This window comes from Odocoileus virginianus, chromosome 20 (genome assembly GCF_023699985.2).
Source record: "Odocoileus virginianus isolate 20LAN1187 ecotype Illinois chromosome 20, Ovbor_1.2, whole genome shotgun sequence".
Lineage (NCBI taxonomy): Eukaryota > Metazoa > Chordata > Mammalia > Artiodactyla > Cervidae > Odocoileus > Odocoileus virginianus.
The window spans coordinates 44,522,913-44,536,884 of record NC_069693.1 but is presented as its reverse complement, the minus strand read 5'-3'; the positions used below and the strand labels follow the sequence as shown (position 1 = coordinate 44,536,884).

At 36.8% G+C, this 13,972-nt stretch overlaps 1 protein-coding gene and 1 pseudogene across 2 annotated transcripts in view; one reads left to right on the top strand and one right to left on the bottom strand.

The window, feature by feature from the left end:
- Positions 1–266: 266 nt before the first annotated feature.
- Positions 267–13,972, bottom strand: part of NETO2 (neuropilin and tolloid like 2) — a 71,405-nt gene continuing 57,699 nt past the window's right edge. For both annotated transcript variants that reach the window (XM_020905247.2, XM_020905248.2), the window contains exons 8-9: positions 6,021–6,134; positions 267–4,738 (exon numbers count right to left, since the gene is read on the bottom strand). In XM_020905247.2, the coding sequence (XP_020760906.2) occupies positions 4,158–4,738; positions 6,021–6,134 (695 nt within the window). In that variant the 3' untranslated portion in view covers positions 267–4,157. The remainder of the gene's footprint in view (positions 4,739–6,020; positions 6,135–13,972) is intronic.
- Positions 11,794–13,388, top strand: LOC110145082 (eukaryotic initiation factor 4A-II-like; annotated as a pseudogene).

Below are 13,972 nucleotides of genomic sequence, written 5' to 3'. Positions count from 1 at the left end.
TCAGAAGAATATCCTCAAGAGAGCATATACGAAACATGCACCCCAGTCATTAGTTTCTTGGGCTTTTGTAGTTATTAAGGCAATCACAGAAACAAAAGGAAAAGTTACTTTAAAAAAAGCAAATTCAGAATTATGAGTTTGTTAATAGTAGAGGTATATAAAACACGGACAACCGACTTTGCAGAAAGCTAAAAAAAGATATCCAAGGTCAACCTGTCATATTATTTAGCTCACAACTCAAAAAATCATTCTCCAAACTCAACAAATAGCACACACATGTGTTTTAATTTCTAGATTATACACCGTTTCCTTTAGATTCAGAAAAGATCACAAAAGCAAACCAGTGAAAGCTCTTTCTGTCTAGTGTCAAGGTCATAAAATGTTAACAAACATTGTTTATTAAGAATTAAGAGTAATTGTCTTCCAGAATTTGCAGGTGCCAAGAAATCATGGCAACAAAATTGTAGAATAACAAAGTATTACAGAAAAAAAAAGTAAAATATAATGCTTTGAAAAAAATGTAGAATAAATTACATTTTAAACCAGAATAACTGACAAGCTTACAAGAAACATCTGGGCTGCTGTTTGGAGCGGCTTTTAAAACACAGAGCAAGCAAAAGCAGAGAGGCAGCAGAGAGCAGGGAAGGGTGACTGAGCTCCGAGACGTGGGAACTACCTTCTTTTCTCTGGGCTTCAGTATTCTCATCAATGAAACTGGAGCAGATTATCTTTCTTGAATCTTAAAAAACCCCCAAATTTCAAGGTTCCTTCTGTTCATGAACATCATTTTGTAAGACACCATTTTGTAAGAAAGCATACTCTCCTCGGATTGAGAACTGTTCCTATGATCACAACTAGGCTTTTCCTATCCTGTTCAACAGCTGACACGCTCCTGAAACAAGGAAGCATCCTCACCAGACAACAGCACCATTATAAAAATGTTCAGGCATTCAGAAGGTTGTTTTAATGCCTAATAATCATATGAACTGTGACAAACACACTGACACAAGCTGTTAACAAGTCCAAGTCAAAGGAGTGTTTCTGATCTCTTTTGTGACTGGCAACATGGAAAAGTCCTTCGCTTTCTGTCAAACATTTCCCCTCACAAAAGGTACATGACACTTCATTCCTACATACTTCAGATGCTGGGATTAGTAGGGTTCCTGCAGTCTGAGGGCACTTGGGGCTGACACCGTGTGGTAAATCTGGGATCAACAGCCTAACAGACAACACTTCTGTGGAGGTGAACCTACCGCTGCTCACTCCTCCAGCTTCCCCTTTTTGTTCTGTGTTTAACACTGGGCACCCTACTGTCTCTGAAGGGTGTAATAACTTGCACAAGATGGCTAAATTTTTTCTTAAATTACTAAAATTTATGGCTTTCACATTAGCAAACAATCTGCAAAGTTTTTCCATTGATGTCAAAGATGAAAAATTATATATACAATTAGCATTATTCTGGTAATACTGCCTAAAATTTATTAGTTCCATTATCTTCTCTTCATATTGCATACTGCCAAATGTTTGACTAAGAAATAAATGCAATCTAATGCCACCCACGGCTCAATGACTAATATACGGCAATCTCAGGCTGGCGTAGTTACTGATCCTCTGGTTCTTTACTTCTATCCCTGCAGGTAAACTGATGAGAAACCAGTGTCTCTAGGCCACACTGAGATGTGCCTTCACTGGGTTAGTATTTACCATTAAGGCCTCTCTGTGTATTTTTCATTTTCTTTAAATTACAAGGAAATGTCATCCAATATTAAGACCCTCCTTTCTTTAGTTTAAGAGAAAACTAGCCTCTTGCAGGTAAGTTTGAGTTTTCTACTATGAAAAACAAAAATATTTCAATTGTTTTAGAAGCAGGAAAATTTAGAAACAATTGTTTTTGTCCAAGCTTTACTTGCTTAGTGGCCTGAAACCATGTACTTTTGTGCTGTTTTAAAGTTAAATGTCTTCATTAACGGCTTTGTATTTTGTAGGCCTCTTCATGCCCTTTTAAGAGAGAGTAGGACACAAATTTCAAAAATAAAAATAGTTACAAGTGCTTCTTAAGCATATTGTATTATTTACTACTATAGATGTTAAAGATGCATTTGTTTTCTTAATGAATAGAATTTTACATAGGAAATATGATAATCTCCCTTTCATTAAGAAAGAGATCACAGTTATCATTAAGAATTTACTAAATGTTGTCTGGCATGTTATCTACTAAAATGCCTATTCAACATAACTAATGAAAGAATTTAGCTATCTAATCTGGCTCTAGTTCATTAGTTCACTGAATACTACATTCATTAAGTCTTTTTACCTTCCCAAGTTGTATTTTTAAAACTGGAAATTATACTGAGTTTTAAAAAACCTTAAGACAATACTATGTGTAAGTTTTTTCCTATATTCTGGACAGTATGTACTTCTTAAAAAATGTGATATAATAAGCATTTTGAAAGAGTATTTTATATATATATATATATATATGTCATATTTAAGGTCACAGTTTTCACTAATCTGAGAAAATGTAAAGATGTGATTTTTTAAAAAGTCAATGAACTCCAGTGAAACTTTAATTTCTCATTTCATGGAAAATTTAACTACAAAAAATATCAAACATGAGAATTTATCTTTTAAATGTCATGCCTGTATTAGTCATAATTCAATAAACGGATTCCTTTCCACATATATTTTAAGATCTTAAATCTCAGTGCCATAAATAATATGATTGAAGAATCATGTAACAATGTGTATTTTAATTATCAGATTTGTGTAGTGATTTAGATCAAGATTCCAGTGAAAAATTTATCATAAACTAAATGCAATAACAAGAGGAAACAAAAGCTTATGTACACATTTCCAAGATTTTTACAATAAATTATAGTGTACAGTTCCATCACAGCATATTTGTATACAAAGCCGCTACTGCGAACACTGAAAAGAAATCTGTCGTGGAGGTTTTTAACCTTGATTTAATAAAGTTTGTACAGTATCAAATAATATCAAAAGTCTAAAAAAACAATGATTTTTTAATATCATGTTTATAAATTATTGTTTATATACCATAAGAAAAATAAGGTCAAAGTGCAGTTTAAAAAAAAGTGGAAATTGTTATTCTTGGTAAGAACTAGAAAAATGTATTGTCCCAAGTAAGAAGCAATCTAAAGGCTTATACAGTTTCTTAGGCATTTTCCTTTAACTCTCATACAACCTTGGTTACCATATGCTATAGGACAAACCAATACAAAGGGAGTGAAATAGCCTTTTTATAAAAATAGGAAACACAGATCTAGTAATGAGTAACACTGGAAATAAATATGATGATAGACTGCCCCCAAAATGAATTAAATGACTCACAGGAAAAAGTGGGCTATCACTGAATGTGATAAAACCTGGGAAATTTCAAAAAATTTTAATTAAGTTCTTAGTTGTAACTGGCAATGGTGCATATATCCTAGGATTATGAAACTTTCTAATGTAATATAACCAAAACAAAATATGACTTAAAGGTACTAAACCATGTCACAGAAAATAAAGGTTAAGGATCCAGTAATTAAAAGGCAGCAGTATGGAAATTACTCAAGAAACAGATGGATGAAACATAATTCTGTGTCTTAACTGGCACTTACCACAGTAGCTAGTTATATTTTGACAAATTCTAGAACAAATGCCTATACTGAAATATATGTGAAACATTAACCATTTATATAAGAAACTGAAATGGCAACATTACTGGCTTCTAAAACAAATTAAATTTAGAGAAAAAAGAAAAAGTAAAAAGAATGTGAAGAAAAATCTTATGTTTAAACTTATTGTGGGATCAAAATTTTGACAGAGCTGTGTCAGTCAAGAACAGTCTTCCTGCTGCTGAGCCTGGCGCAACACCGCCGCTCCCCCTCCAGATGCTATGTAACTGGTGCGTTGTCTGTGGGACACCGAGTAGTAGATGCTTATTTCTTGTTTTGTACTGCATGGACTAAGTTCCTTGGTTGGGTTAACATATAGACTGCCTGAGATAATAAAAACTCCACCATTACATTAAGGGGAAATGAAGGTCTTTCTAGTTCTGACAGGAGAAAAGGGTTGGCTGTTGAAAACAATATGGATGCTCTGTAGGCCGCATACGTACATACTTCATAATTAATGTCACCTTCAGTAGAAGATTAAAAATCAATGGATATGGATGCTTGTGCAGAATCTTCTCGCCCCCTGACATAAATTTCACAGGGAATCTCCTCCATTACTCGGTCTTCTAGGGCCTGTTCAGGGCATTCATGTGCCTGCTTGAAAGTGTAGCTACTCTTTTTGAAGGTGCTATTAAATGTTTTCATTGGCTGTGGTTGTGCAAAATCATTTCGGAAAGGAAGTTCCACGGAACTGAGGTTGGTCCTGCTTTGTTTGACGCTGGGTGCCTGCGACCCACAGTGGTGGTCGTGGATGCAGCGCGACGCAGTCGAGGAGCGCCGCGTCTTCTGGTAGCTGTCCAGTTCCTCTGACAGGTCGGCCAGGTCGGTGGACATCTCTTTGTCTCTCAGGGAAAACAGTTCATAATGAGGAGGATCAAATACTTCTTGAAACCCAGTTTTATTAAAAGCAGTTTTGCAAGCCATGACCTTTTTTCGAGGCTGTTTCACTTGTACTAAAATAGAAATAATGAGAAGGACCAAGACAATCCCTGACGTAATGCCAATAATTGTTCCGTGAGTTTTAGTGATTTGTTCAAACAGTCCTGCTTTTTTCTTTTCTGCAGAAAGAGAAAGAAAAACAATAAGACTTTTAAAATTCATTCATGATTCCTGTCACAAATTGGTAAAATATTTTTAGGTAGAGCAGAACACCTGGTCAAATACAACACAGGAAATGTAATTTAAAATTATTAGGTTTTTAAACAAAATAAAACTAGTATGACTTCTGGTTAAACTAACCAATCACAAGGCAGCTAGACAGACTACAGAAAAAGGAAAAGGACTTGGTTCTTTACTCAGAAGGTCTGTGAGTACATGGGCTTCCTGGTGGCTCAGTGGTACACAATCTGCCTGCCAATGCAGAAGACCCGGGTTTGATCTCTGGGTCAGGAAGATCCCCTGGAGAAGGAAGTGGCAGCCCACTCCAGTATTCTTGCCTGGAGAATCCCATGGACAGAGGAGCCTGGTGGGCCAAAGTCCACAGGGTCTCAAAGAATCCGGCATGACTAAACAACAGCAATAACACGTGAGCACACAGTTTGCAAATCAAAGTAATACACGAATATAGAAAATGTCAAAACAAAATACTCTTGTTCTATCAATTTTAGCTCTCTGCTCTATGGTAGATCTGAGTTAACCCATAGTATTCCTACTGATGGCCATAAGCAAGGAGAAGAAAATGATTTCACTGACCCACTCAGATATGTTGACCACCATGGTCCACTGTTTTTTCAATGGTTACCTGAAAATACTTCCTCTCAAGTACTTACGACAGCAATATCATACATTAACTTTCCATAGTTAAGATATTTATTGAACTCTTGGGAGGATAAAAGGGAGATAACTGTAGTACTGACACAGTGATTTGATAACCAGCATTACCACAAGGCACATTTCTCTTTCATGGAGTATACACAGAAATATAGTATAGGAAATTCACGGAATAAAAAACACAGTGCTTATAAGGAGTCTGTTTAACACTGTAAGACTGAATCCAACAGTTGATTTTTAAATAGTATTTCCATTTAATTTAAAAAATAAGAATAGGTTACAATCTACATTATTATGACAATAAGGTATCTTTACAATATAAATGACCATGCAAACTTATAGACAACTTTAAGGTAAAAAATATAGTCTATAAAAATTGCTTTTGTTGAGAATAATATTCAGTTTTACCACATCCCAAAGGTCTGTGATTCATTAAGGAGAACATTTTTTTACATGTCTTCATTCTGCCAAAGCAGTTATGCCAAGTACAGTTGTAGAAAAGAGATTTTTTTTCTTAGTGAAAGGCAATGGCCACACCTCTTAAGGGCTGGCCTTCACCAGCAGACTCACCTTTACAATGATTTTCATCCCAAGGGTATGCACAGTTTTGAATCCCATTACAGACTAAAGAATTATTGATGCACATGTTGCTATGGCAAAAGAAAGTGCTGCCTGTACAGGGAGCTGTAGAAAAAGAAAACTTTGTTGCTAAGAAGAGAAAGCAAACAGATTATAACATCCTGATTTATTTTACATTTGCTGTTATAAAGTCAATATCCTATCTCAAAGGCTTTTCTGTGAATATACTCTGTGCTGCACAAACAGTAAGACAAAGGCCTATATTCTCCGATGCTGACTCATGTAAACTTTTACCAAGGTTGGGCACCAAAAGATTGCTTTTAGTGTAATAACATATGACTACATGGTCATCCCTCGGTATCTGTGGGGCACTGGTTCCAGGACCGGTGGCCAACACCAACATGTGCAGATGCTCAAGTCCCATGGGCGGCCCCTCTGAGCCAGTTATGGAGCGTGTGCTTCTGCAGCGTTTACTGATGAAAAAGTCGTGCGTTAAGTGGGCCTGCACAGCTCAAACTCCTGTTTCTCAGGGGTCAGCCATATTTTATACAGGTCTTACGAAACTAGTACACAGAACATTTTTTTCAAAATGTAAAAGAAAATATTAGTGAAGACATGGAGACACTGAACCCTTGTGCTTTGCTGGTAGGAATGTAAAATGGTGCAGCTGCTGTGGTAACTAGTATGGCAAATGGTAAATAGTTCTCAAAAATTTATATAGATTACCATAAGCTCCAGCAATTCCACTTCTAGGTATATATTCTTAAGAACTGAAGGCAGAGACTCAAATAGATACTTGCTGTTCACTGCAGTAATATAATGCACAGGAGCCAAAAGGTGAAAGCAACCCAAATGTCTGTTGAAGGAAGAATGGATGACCACAGACAAAATAAAAAAGCACTCTTTGGAATTAAAAAAAAAAGTTTTTAAGCAGTAGACATATAGAATATATGCCATTGAATTTCATATTTGGTATAATTCTTTAAAACTCCTTAATGGTCTCAAAGCTTATCACAAGGAAAATAAGTATTAGATACAGAAATAAGCTGTTAGATGGACAGAAAAGCCAATGAAGATGTATGGTGGTATTTTATTCAAGTACAAAATTAGCAGGTGCACCCACTTCTGTTGTGTCATATATGTCATAAAACTGAATCACATAGAACATTTATTATATGCCTCTAGGACATATAACAGATGCCCTAAAGAGTATATAGTATTTTTAAATTCCTCATTTCTAAAAACTGGAGTTTTCTGTTGTTTAATTATCATACCACAATTCTATTATATACTAGATCATATTACATGTTGAGCTCTTATTTTACCTATTTTATCCAGTTTACAAGTGGGGATACAAGGAAGCTGTTTTCAAGACAAGGGGAGTGAAGTTATAAAGAGCATTGTACCCGATTTTCTGAGTCAAACTATTATTAGTTCTTATAGTTTATCAACAGAACACTATGTGACAGGACCTTGATGTCTCTTCACAGCTTCAAAAGTGGCAGAAAGCCAGGTTTTCTGCTCAGCGTTTCTTACTGATTGAACAGTGAGTGGAAAGTATGCCTTTTTTTTTTTAAATCATAGAGTTCTTTATAACTGCTCTCCACACTATTTAAAGCAATTAGAAAGCAGAGCAAGCAATGATACTGCCAGCTTTCATTTTGTAGGAATGCAAGTTATATTTAAAATCACAAATGTATTAAGCTTTATGGATTTTCAGTGGACAAGCATAACTGTTCATAATAAGAATGAAAGTATCAGTTATTGACATGGGTTGCTAATGACATGCTTCAATTCTAAACTATATAAAATGGCTGAATTATATAAATAAAGGACAAAATAAATTATATAAATAAAGGACAAAGATAATAGCAAAAACACTGCCAGTTATGAATTGCTCTTGGCTTACAGCCTGAGGACCTTCTCCTTTCCCCTTTCCTCACTACTGGGTCAAGGTGCAGGAGAGGGGAGGGGGTTACCATTTTAGCTTCCCTCTACTTCTGATGAGATGTGGCAATGATGCTGAGAGATAGTTCTGTTCTTCAGCTAAGCCTGCAGGGGCCCTGTAGGGCAATATGTCACTGAAAATCACATTATGGATTTATTCTAACAAAAATATCTTCTGCTGCTTTCACAGTTTTAGTCCTGGAAATTATGTTCCTAAAACCATTCCCTTCCTTAAAGAGTAAGGTATATATTAGTACTCAGTGCTTGGGAAGAAGTCGAACATATCCTGGTTTGCTATTCTGTATTATGCACGTTGGCCAAGTACTATTTTAGTCACATTTGCAGTCTACAATCAATGAGTAGATAGGAAGTGAACCTCTTATGCAAAATTAATGCATTTATATAACTCTCCTGTGAAATATTTTCATGGATGGATTCATAGTAATTATAAATCATTAATAGTTTAAATACAAGGAAATCAAACCAGTCAATTCTAAAAGAAATCAATCCTGAATATTCATTGAAAGGACTGATGCTGAAGCTCTAATACTTTGGCCATCTGATGCGAAGAGCTGATACACTGGAAAAGATCCTTGATGCTGGGAAAGATAGAAGGCAGGAGGAAAACGGGGCAACAGAGGATGAGATGGTTGGATGGTATCACTGACTCAATGGACATGAGTTTGAGCAAACTCCAGGAGATGGTGAAGGACAGGGAAACCTGGCGTGCTGCAGTCCATGAGGTGGCAAAAGGTCAGATACAACTTAGTGACTAAACAACAGTTTGGAGAAGAACAAAGGAGAGTTAACAATGTGAATTAATGACAAGCATGTGAAAAGTATACTGAAGCTCTCAAATGTGCTTATAAAGCGGGCATTTTTAAGTTGAAACTTTTGTTTTATAAAAGTTCACAGAATTCTTTATTTTGATCACACACATTTTTTTGGAGGGGTACTTTTTGTTCTCAGGTAATAAAGCTACATTTGGGATATGGAGTCAAGCCTACTGTAGCCTTCAGTTAGTCTGAACTTTAATGATTAGTATAAAGATATCACTTGAAGGGGGTCTGTCACCTGTTTACTTATTAGATCTGTATTAAAGAGAAATCATTAGTTTCACAAAGAAAATAACTAAAATACATTAGAGAAGAACTTTACATATAAGATTTAGACAACTGCTACCCAAAATAAATATAATGTGAGTCAAGAATGAGAACAAGTAGCCATATTAGTCTTTAAAAAGAGACAGGTGGAATTGATTCTACTGGCTGTTAAAGACTTATTTAGTCTTTAAGTCATATTTGACTCTCCTGTGATCCCATGGACTATAGCCAGCCAGGATCCTCTGTCCTGGTGATTTCCTAGGCAAGAACACTGGAGTGGGTTGCCATTTTCTTCTCCAGGGAAATCTTCCTGACCCAGGGATGGAACCTGTGGATCCTGCATTAGCAGGTGTATTCTTTACCTCTGAGCCATCAGGGAAGCCACTGATAGTTTATTTAACCTAATGTATTTGTGCAGAAAGTTAACGCAGCAGGATCACGGCTGCTACCTTCAGAAGGGTGTGTGTGCAAGGGTGGCCCTTAGCTGGCATCTGGAAACTTGGCTTTCCTCCATTCCCTGACTGACAAGGGTAGTTCATGGTGCATAGAGTTTGTGTTAATATCATTTATGCCAAATATTAACAACTGCTTTCCTTCTGTGAGTCGAGAATTTTGGTATATTCAAGGCAGAGTGCGTCTATGTGAACAGTCCCTAGTAAAAACTTTGGGCGCTGAATCTCTAAAGTCGGCTTTTCTGGGCAGAAACGTTGAACAGGTGACTCTATTTTTTGGTTGCTGGAGAAATGAACATGTTCAGGGTGCCCCTCCTGGGAGGGGAGAGCATAATCCCTGTGCAAGGATTTCTCCAAACTCAAAGACAGTCTTTTCCCTTTCACTGTAACAATCTTAGCTGTTAAAATGAATATATGCTGGTCATAGAAATCACCTAACAAATGGGTGGTGCTCTGGAAACCTGAAACAATATCCAAAATGCTATCATTTTAACATGTAATCAATCAATATAAAACACTAAGAACTATTTTACATTCTTTATTTTACCAAGTCTTTGAAACCCGGTATATGTTTCTGTAATTGCAGCACCTTTCGGCTGCAGGTCAAGTGCTCACCAGCTACACGTGGCCGATGGCCCCTGCGCTGGACCGCATGGGCGCAGACCTGGGAGCAAGGTGCCAAGGGGAGAGTGAGAAGGCGGAAAGCTTTTCCTGCTAGCTACATCCTCGTATTGAGTGCTGACTGCTAGTTACTTGAAACAATGAAACAACCTCTGTTGGGTTGTTATTTATTTTTCAAGCTTGAAAAGTTTTCCAAATAAAACAATCTTTAGAAACAAACTGAGGCTCTCTCTCTAGGTCAAAAAGAAGCAACAGCAGGGTCCACTGTGGCAAACACCGCCCTGGGGGACTCTCGACTCCCCACTGCTTGAAGATTCACCGCTCAAAATAACTCAACATTTCCTCCTTTTATCTGTTCAATTTCATTTTCCAAGTCAGTGAGGCCCCAGATTTTAAGTACCTCTGAGTCAGTCACTCTCTTGTCACTTCGCACCCTTGTGGAGTGTGTCTCCGTAACTCTTCTTTCAACTCATTGTTACGTCCTTGATTCAGATCTTCCTTGTTTCCCACCTCAACTATGGAAGTAACCTCCTAAATAGCCTCCATGCCCCAATAAAAGCATAGCTCTTTTTTAAGAATAACATCCTTCAAAACTCCCCAATGCCTATAACATGAAGTCTAACTTCAGCCTTTAGTTTAAAGGGCTTCAAGCTCTAGCTTTAATCTACTGCTCCCGGTTCATTTCTCTCTGTTCTCTCCCACTACTTCCTGTGGCCCAAGTTAGCTCTGGTTCTACACCTTTTCCATTACAGCAACTCTGTTTGAAAATAACCACCTTACTTAACATTTCTACCTTGTAAAAATCAACCTACCCTCAAGGATAAACTCAAAGCACCTTTCTGCAAGGACTACTTGCTCCATAAAAAATATTGCCCACTAGAAGTAACTTGGATATTTAATTAAGAAAGCACTTTGTTTTCTGTCTGAAATGGGTCTTTGTCATAGTCAATTCTGTATTTACTTCATTTGCATATATGTCACTTCACTTAAGTGACTGTAAGATCCTTTAGGACAGGGATTGTATCATCCATTTTTGTTTGTTCATAGCAAATACTTCATATGATAAAGATTAAATAAATGAATGGAAGGAAGGTAAGAAGGCTGGTTGGCTAAATTAACTTCATAATCCAAATGACCATCTGGCAGTTCAAAAAGATCTTAGAAGAGCTCAGCAAAGCCTGTATATGGTCACATACAACATGATTTTAATACATAATCCAGGGAGTAATAATATAATACCTTGAAGTTACAACTAAAAGGTAAAATTATCAATTCCCACATTTCTCAAGAAAAATACCTGATAATATCTTACTAGTGTACTGAAATATGTATTAATTTTGAAGTTGTAGAAATTATATAGGTTACCATTATACCATATTCATCAGTCAGGATACAAAATATCTTTGTCTTATAAGGACAACAGATAAGATATGCCACTTATTTTTAAAAATATATATAATGTGAACATATACATGTAATTATATCCAGGAAGTTTAGGTGAATTTTTATATGCCGACTTTCTTCATCCAGGAGATGACTGTGAGGAAAGCAACCCGTTAAACAGGCTAATCAGTCCTGCCTAAATGTAGATTAAAGTTAAGGGCCATTCAAAACCAAGTCAGCTTTTCAGTCCCGCACTGAGCGGTTCTTTGGATCATGTCTGGTGGTTCCGCAGATTATAACAGCAGAGAACATGGCGGCCCAGAGGGAATGGACGCCAGTGGTGTTATCGAGAGCAACTGGAATGAGATTGTTGGTAACTTTGATGATATGAACTTAAAGGAGTCTCTTCTTTGGGGCATCTATGCTTATGGTCTTGAGAAGCCATCAGCTATTCAGCAGAGAGCTATTATTCCATGTATTAAAGATCCAAAAGGTAATTCTGGCACTTGGAGATTACATGGGAGCAACTTGTCATGCCTGCATTGGTGGAACAAATGTTCGAAATGAAATGCAAAAACTGCAGGCTGAAGCACCACATATTGTTGTTGGAACACCAGGGAGAGTGTTTGATATGTTAAACAGAAGATCTCTCTCTCCAAAATGGATCAAAATGTTCATTTTGGATGAAGCAGATGAAATGCTGAGACGAGGGTTTAAGGATCAAATCTATGAGATTTTCCAAAAATTAAATACTAGTATTCAGGTGGTGTTGCTTTCTGCCACAATGCCAACGGATGTGTTGGAAGTGACCAAAAAATTCATGAGAGATCCAATTCGAATTTTGGTGAAAAAGGAAGAATTGACCCTTGAAGGAATCAAACAGTTTTATATTAATGTTGAAAGAGAGGAATGGAAGTTGGATACACTTTGTGACTTGTATGAGACACTAACAATTACACAGGCTGTTATTTTTCTCAATACAAGGCGCAAGGTCGACTGGCTCACAGAGAAAATGCATGCCAGGGACTTCAGTTTCTGCCCTGCATGGTGACATGCACCAGAAAGAAAGAGATGTTATCATGAGGGAATTTCAATCAGGGTCAAGCCGTGTTCTGATCACTGCTGACTTGTTGGCTCATGGAACTGATGTGCAACAGGTGTCATTGGTTATAAACTATGATCTACCTACCAATCGTGCAAACTGTATTCACAGAATTGGCAGAGGGGGTCGATTTGGGAGGAAAGGTGTGGCTATAAACTTTGTTACTGAAGAAGACATAGGATTCTTTGTGACATTGAGACTTTGTACAATACTACAGTGGAGGAAATGCCAGTGAATGTGGCTGACCTTATTTAATTCCTGGGATGAGACAGTTTTGAATGCAGTGCTTGCTGTTGCTGAATATGCAATCACAACGTGCACTGTGCTTCTTTCTTTGGGAATATTTGAATCTTGTCTCAATGCTCATAACGGATCAGAAATACAGATTTTGATAGCAAAGCAACATTAGTCAGGAGCTCTTGAGGAAAGTCATTGGCTTTATCCTCTTTAGAGTTAGACTGTTGGGGTGGGTATAAAAGATGGGCTCTGTAAAATCTTTCTTTCTTAGAAATTTATTTCTTAGTTCTGTAGAAATGGTTGTATTAGATGTTCTCTATCATTTAATAATATACTTATGGACTTAAAGATATAAGTGCTGTATAAAATCAGCCAATTATGTTAAACTAGCATATCCGCCTTTATTGTGTTTGTCATTAGCCTGAATAGAAAGGCCTTTAAAATTGATTTTTTTTTTAGCATTTGAATGCATTTTGTTTGGTATTATATTTATTCAATAAAGTATTTAATTAGTTCTAAAAAAAAAAAACAAGTCAAAAACATGACGATGTGAAAGCAGTTTTTTGTCAAAGCTAATGCAATATGATCTGCACTTATAATAAGCAAAGTCAACAAAATAATTATTAGGAACTACTGATAAGTCACTTATACTTTTATAGGAGATCCCAAACAACAGAACCATTTTGCCTTTTGAGGATTTGTTCATCTGAATTAACAAGAGTTTCCCTGGTGGCTCAGATGGTAAAGAGTCTACCTGCAGTCTAGGAGACCCGGGTTGGATTCCTGGGTCAGGAAGATCCCTTGGATAAGGGAATGGCAACCCACTTCTGGATTCTTGCCTGGTGAATTCCATGGATAGAGAAGCCTTGTGGGTTACAGCCCACAGGGTGGCAAAGAGTTGGACATGACTGAGCAACTAACACACACACACACATATCAAGTTTTCAAGGGAAGAATTCTAAAATCTGTTCTCAAAGTTTCTCCACTTATAAGCTGGGTCAGTGTGTCTACACATGAACTACAACATCCTTTAATGTGAAAAAGTTTCCACATGCCCATAAAATAGTAAAGACACCTTTAAAGACTTTAGCAATCAGA